This window comes from Sinocyclocheilus anshuiensis, unplaced genomic scaffold, assembly GCF_001515605.1.
Source record: "Sinocyclocheilus anshuiensis isolate Anshui unplaced genomic scaffold, SAMN03320099.WGS_v1.1 scaffold97, whole genome shotgun sequence".
Lineage (NCBI taxonomy): Eukaryota > Metazoa > Chordata > Actinopteri > Cypriniformes > Cyprinidae > Sinocyclocheilus > Sinocyclocheilus anshuiensis.
Genome location: NW_015540854.1, coordinates 149,454 through 155,617, shown reverse-complemented (window position 1 = coordinate 155,617; position 6,164 = coordinate 149,454). Strand labels below are relative to the sequence as shown.

Sequence of the window (6,164 nt, the reverse complement as noted above, 5' to 3'; positions counted from 1 at the left end):
ACTTTTACAAAAGCATTGCTTTTTTTTCTACAAACGGAATAGAACTTTACCAAAATTCAAATTTTTATAGTAAATTAGGCCTGGCTAGCAGCACAGTATTAATTATTTTCCGCTGTAAATTGAATAATGGAATATCACAGTGCGCACTGAGAAGGAATCGTTCATATATTCCAGTAAATTGTGCTGGTGTTCAGTAAAGGCCTACCCTGTAAACGTATAGTGCAAGGAGTCCGAAAGCCCCTATAGCTACAATCCTCAAAACTCAAATATATGAAATGTGTACATCAAATTAAAAATACATTTTCATAAACGCAACAAAATACACCAATGCATATTTTGACAACACAATAAGCTCCCTGTAAAGTCAGTTAGATTCGTTTAGAGACTTGTAAACATTGTGACAGTGCATTATATTTATAATAGTAGAAATACCCTGTATAACACACACAAACGTTTCCAGGGAGTATTGGAAATTGTGTTCGCGCAGACGGTGTAACTCTGTTCATTGTTGTGCTAAAAGTCTCTTTGCTCTTCACTTTTTCGCCTGAAGTTCGGTTTCCTTAAACGAATCGTCCATCATAAAAAGACGAGAAGGTCTTTCGGGCACATTGTGGAATGCTTAAATTAATAGACTTTACTATATATTTCGAATCTGTTGTTTAATGCACCCGAAACTATTATAATCGGTTAGGAATCCGGGCTTGGAGAAGTTCCTGGAGATGTTGAAGTTGAGTGATCGGAGTGATCCTCGAGGTCTTTAGACAAGGTGGACGAAGCAGGCGCGAGTCCCTCCTTCTCTCGCTTCTTCTGTTTCATTCGGCGGTTCTGAAACCATATCTTAACCTGTGTCTCGTTCAGCTCGAGCGTGGCAGCAATTTCGACTCGCCGCGCTCGCGTGAGATATTTGCTGAAGTGAAACTCTTTCTCGAGCTCCGTGAGTTGTTTCGTTGTGAAATTCGTCCGGATTGTGTTTTGTGGTCCCAATCCGTAATCGGCCACTTTAGCTGCAAGGAAAAAAATAAAGAATAGTTAAATGGCTGTTTGTCAAACAATTACACACAGAAATAAAATACCATAGTCATAATTTAACGGCTTATTTTGTAAACACACCAACAACAATCAAGTGTGCTTCTGTTCTTAAACTTTATTAGATGTGACCATTTAAATTGCACTATCACGCATGAATTTCAACAAGTTATGCGGTATTACAAACTTTTGTTAACCTTACCATAATTACCCCGTTTGTATATGTTATCAATTTTGAACGAACTCATAACGGGGTCTATGGAATACATGCAATGCAATACTCCCCAAAGGTGGCTTTATGACCACTCAATTTGTACAGTATGTCAAAATGGTGGCCTCCGTGCGTAAAAGTTGGTGCACTAAATCGTTGTGAGGCAAACACTGCTGGGACAGGAGACGAAAGCTTAAGAACACAATGTAGGCCAACAAAAACGAATGTTGCGCGGCGAGAACCGGGGACAAGCTAAGGATAACAGTGCTGGTGTATTTCCAAGGGCGAACGAAAGCATGTCTGTTCGATGCATTAAGGGTTGAAACTGAAGGGAACAGGCCTATTTTCAACTTATCTGTCTTTAGATATTTTAGGTAAATAGTTTCTAATTAGTGTATGTTATTTTTTTGGTGATCTGCAAGCTTATTTGCTGTAAGGATAGGTGTAAGGCATAATTGCTCTTGATTTGAGTGTGTAGCTCCTAGATATTTTCGTCACAGAGGCAATTCAATCCACCTGTTTTAGGAGGATTCCTTTTGACTTTCATCCAGTCGAATGTCTTCCCAGGTGGCGACTGATCCGTGTCCCTCTCCCTCCCTTGGGAGGCCGATAAGTCGGCGTAGGTGCCTTGTGAGTAGCCTCGCTGGTGGTCCTGGCCTTCGCATCCATGATGCTGATAAGGTGCGGCTGGAACGGCTCCCTGCGCCCCGCAGTATGCACCAGCCATGGAGCCATAGTGAGGACCGACATTTGAGTTTGAAAACCCCGATGAGTGATAATACATCCCATCCTGCTCAGGGTTAATGGGATACTGGTGTTGAGCATAGTCCGGGTTGGCGCAGGCCTGGGTCCCATAACTCGTAGTCCCCGTGCCACCGTAGGTAAGGCCAATGCCACTCTGATGAGTTTGGTGCTGGTGATGCGCGTAGACGCCGCTCTGGTGCTGATGTTGTGCTGCTGCTGGCTGGTTGCTCCCTCCTACGTAAAGTCGTCCATCAGCGTTATAGCTGTCACTTGCGTGTCCGGTATGGAAGGGGCCCGAGAACGCTTGATCCAAGTGGTGGTATCCAGCCTTGGGCGAGTAGGCGTTCGGCCCACGGTTACAAATTGTGTACTCCAAAAAAGAGTTCATTCTGGAATTGTCCATGCGCAATTAATGGCGGAGGGTCAGCCTGAGAGATCGGGAGAGCCTCCTGTCCTGCAAGCTCGCAACAGTTTGTCATGCGGAAGGGGGAAATGCTTACCTCTAGAGTATTTGCTCATGCTTCCCTATAACACATCTTTACCTCAGCTGCTGGTCACGTGAGACGTCACGGCGCCAATGGTGAGGGGAACTCCAGAAGTTTGTCAGCGCACGGCGACCATCCATCACGCGCTTGACATTTGCATGACAAAGCCACTTCAATCAAACTAGCCCATCAATCTGATAACAGCTAGAATATGTCAAACCCTGCGAAAAAGGCACTCCGAATGAGAGAAATAAAGAAAGAACGTTTCAGACTTTGCATTGAGATTTTGTTCTTCATCTCCTCTCATCTCTTCACTTACCAGCCGCATTTAGTTTCTAGTTTTAATCGCGCGAGTTTAGTGAATAATGTGGTTTCTTCGTATACTGTAGCCTAATGGGCTGAGGTAGGCCTAGGTTATTGTCCTCTTTAATAAGAGTAATGTTCAGTGTTACCTATAAGACTAGCCGAACGCAGAGTTCATTATGTGTGTTTAGGAAGGAAATCTCTTTAACACTCGAATTGGAAGTGACGCCACGGTTCACAGATCGGTCCGGGTTGGCTTTGGGACCCGTCTAATTGAATAATTGAACTGATCTGTTACCAAAACCAAATTAGGTCGACAGCGAGCCTTCTGTTTAGTCCAAACGAGCAGGAAAAGAACGCCAATGAGTGCCTTTTTCTCTCACAGCCTGTAGAAACGTGTTGCGGCATTGCTGTCTGGAATTGTTCTCTTTTTCCATTGTTTTTTTTCCCCTTGTTGAATCCAACTGCAGATCAAAGTGTGGAAGATAGTCTTTACAGTTTGTAACTTTCGTTTTAAAACCGTGGGTTATAAAGCACGCGTTCTAAACATAACTTCCCAAACTTTAGGATTGTAAGTCAAACTAATTAGTTCATCTTCACCATGGATTGCTTGACAGGCGTTGGTGGACAGCAGAAGAGAGAAGCTAATAATTAATTAAGATGACAATGCTGAGCAAGTCTTCCTCTTCATATAAAGCCCACGCTCAATATAGAGGCTGAAGAAGTTCGAATATATTTGCTCATTAGTACATGGTGGTACAAGAAAGGGTAACAATATAACGCCCACAGTGATTTGTTATCTGTCGGTTCACGTGCCGAGTGATTGTCTAGTTGCGCAGCCAAAGATTCCAAACTACCTTGAGCAGTTTTGTTAGTACTGTTGTAGCTCTGCCCTACACTCAAGAGTACTGGATGCTTCTGGTCTTGTGGTTGTTTTAAACGAATCCATCAGTTGAGATTGGTTGCAATGTTTTATACAGGCGAGCACCAGCGTCATCACTGCGCGAACACACCCTCCCAGATCTTTTTAATAATTTGGAACAGTTCATGTTTCTAATGACCACAAACGAATCATCAATGTCAAGTAAGATTCAACGACCCTTGCTAGTGCCTTTTGATGAAAGAGTTTAAGAATTTGCCAACCCTAACATTTTCTGAATCTGTCGTTCTTTTCAACGATTCTTCAAATGACCGCGCAAAACATTTATTAAAATTATAAGAGGCGTGTGTGAGGGATATTAGAGCAATAATGATGCGCAGATTTTGAAATGGATGTGTGAGAGAAGAATAAAAGTTTTTCCTTTCAGAGCATACAAGATATAATATATATATATATATATATATATGTATATGTATATATATATATATATATATAAAGGAGACTCCATTTACACAGGAAAAGAACCATTTAAAATGTGTAAATTGAATAATAATAATAATAATAATAATAGTTTTTATTATTAATATAATTGATACATTATTAATAAATAAACTGACATTTCTTTATTGATGAACTTGATGTTTAAGTAATTCATATATCTCAACTGTTAGATATCAACTATTATTTGCATAAGATTAAACGTTCTTCCGACGAAAATAAATAAATAAAAAGCCGTCCATCGCGGCTCGCTTTATTCCTGCGTAAGTAAGTAATGGTAACAGCAATAAACAGATTTGAGTAAAATAACTATTTAGGATTTTAAACCTGAAATGATTCTTGCCTTTTAACTTCATTATTGTTATTAATATGTTAATTTAATGTAGATAGTCGCGAGTCCGATGTCTTGCGATCGTCTCAGTAGCTCGAAATGCAAGCAACAATTCAGGTTTGGATGCGAAAAAGTTTTTACGAAAAAAAAAATGATATTAGGGACAACTTTGGATAAAACAATTTCATTTTAGATTTGTTTTTGAGCTATAGGTAGCCGTGGCCCAGCTAGGTCTAAATGGCGTCATTGCATGCCACGTGCTTAATGTTTCTGAACACTCAAGATTCTGAGACTAAAATTACTTCTACACTTCAACCAATGAAACTTAGACACAAGTATGTGATGATACTCAATTATTTAACAGTTGTGAATGATTTATGGGATCATTGCTATGGTAATGGTTTATTTTATTGGTTAAGGTATATAAAACCTTAAAACTGAAATAATTTTTATTATTCAATTTGTATACTTTGGCAGTTCCTTTCCTGTTTTGCTAGGCAAAACAAACAATGCAGATGAGAGTAATGGGGCTACCATCATAACTACCTTTGATTTTTTGCATGTCCAAGTCATTAACTTGCATAATGAATGGCCCTTGAAGCCATTCAAATGTAGTTTTCGTTCTTCATTCCACACCACATGCTCAACATTGAGAGTTTGTACACTAGGCTGCATATGTTAACCTTAACACCACAGATGAAATCTTGTTATTATTAATTTCCTCTTACAGTCCCTCAACCCAGGCCTTTTAATATTCTCAGTTCTGAAAGCTGGCTCATGTCCTTCACCCACGACCCTTCCACTTCGTTGTCACTTGAGTAGCTGATGTGCGGTAAGAGTATTGAAACACTCCGGCTTTGCAGAATAATTTATGCATGTATGTGGAGATTAAGGTATTTCCATTGTACATGTAAAGTGGGGTATTAAGAAAATCACTATACAAATTAAATGATTTTCCTCCTGCATCCATCCTTTGTGAGGTGACACCTACCCAAAGTCAGTCATGCCCTTATTTTCATATGCTGCACAGAGGTTAAATGAGCCATCTGCTTAAATTATCCAAGTCATTCTAATAAACAAACATAGGACATGTATCTTGTCTGAATTTAACTTCCAAAGTGATCTAGATAATTTATCTTAATCCACTGATGCAAACAACCAAATGGGTGATGGAGCAGTAGAAACAATGGCATCTGTTTGGTTTTTGTCATTTTACTCAACTCTATCTGTCTATCTATTGTTCTATCATTCTGTCGTTCTATCGATCTATCTATCGATCTATCTATCTATCTATCTATCTATCTATCTATCTATCTATCTGTCTGTCTGTCTGTCTGTCTGTCTGTCTGTCTGTCTGTCTGTCTGTCTGTCTGTCTGTCTGTCTGTCTGTCTGTCTGTCTGTCTGTCTGTCTGTCTGTCTGTCTGTCTGTCTGTCTGTCTGTCTGTCTGTCTGTCTGTCTGTCTGTCTGTCTGTCTGTCTGTCTGTCTGTCTGTCTGTCTGTCTGTCTGTCTGTCTGTCTGTCTGTCTGTCTGTCTGTCTGTCTGTCTGTCTGTCTGTCTGTCTGTCTGTCTGTCTGTCTGTCTGTCTGTCTGTCTGTCTGTCTGTCTGTCTGTCTGTCTGTCTGTCTGTCTGTCTGTCTGTCTGTCTGTCTGTCTGTCTGTCTGTCTGTCTGTCTGTCTGTCTGT

The 6,164-nt window shown here is 40.4% G+C and overlaps 1 protein-coding gene across 1 annotated transcript; it reads right to left on the bottom strand.

Annotated features, from left to right (window-relative positions):
- Positions 1-687: 687 nt before the first annotated feature.
- Positions 688-2,384, bottom strand: LOC107687776 (homeobox protein Hox-B1). Its single transcript, XM_016485233.1, has 2 exons — positions 1,754-2,384; positions 688-1,004 (listed from the first exon to the last, which is right to left on the bottom strand). Exons 1-2 carry the CDS (start codon positions 2,382-2,384, stop codon positions 688-690), a joined length of 948 nt encoding a protein of 315 aa, XP_016340719.1.
- Positions 2,385-6,164: the final 3,780 nt, after the last annotated feature.

What these genes read in the sequence shown, in the direction of transcription:
- LOC107687776 (XM_016485233.1), bottom strand. Translation starts at nt 2,384, where the DNA reads ATGGACAATTCCAGAATGAACTCTTTTTTGGAGTACACAATTTGTAAC. An exon ending in AAGGAATCCTCCTAAAACAG is followed by an intron (nt 1,005 to 1,753) that starts GTGGATTGAATT and finishes TTTTCCTTGCAG; the next exon opens with CTAAAGTGGCCGATTACGGA.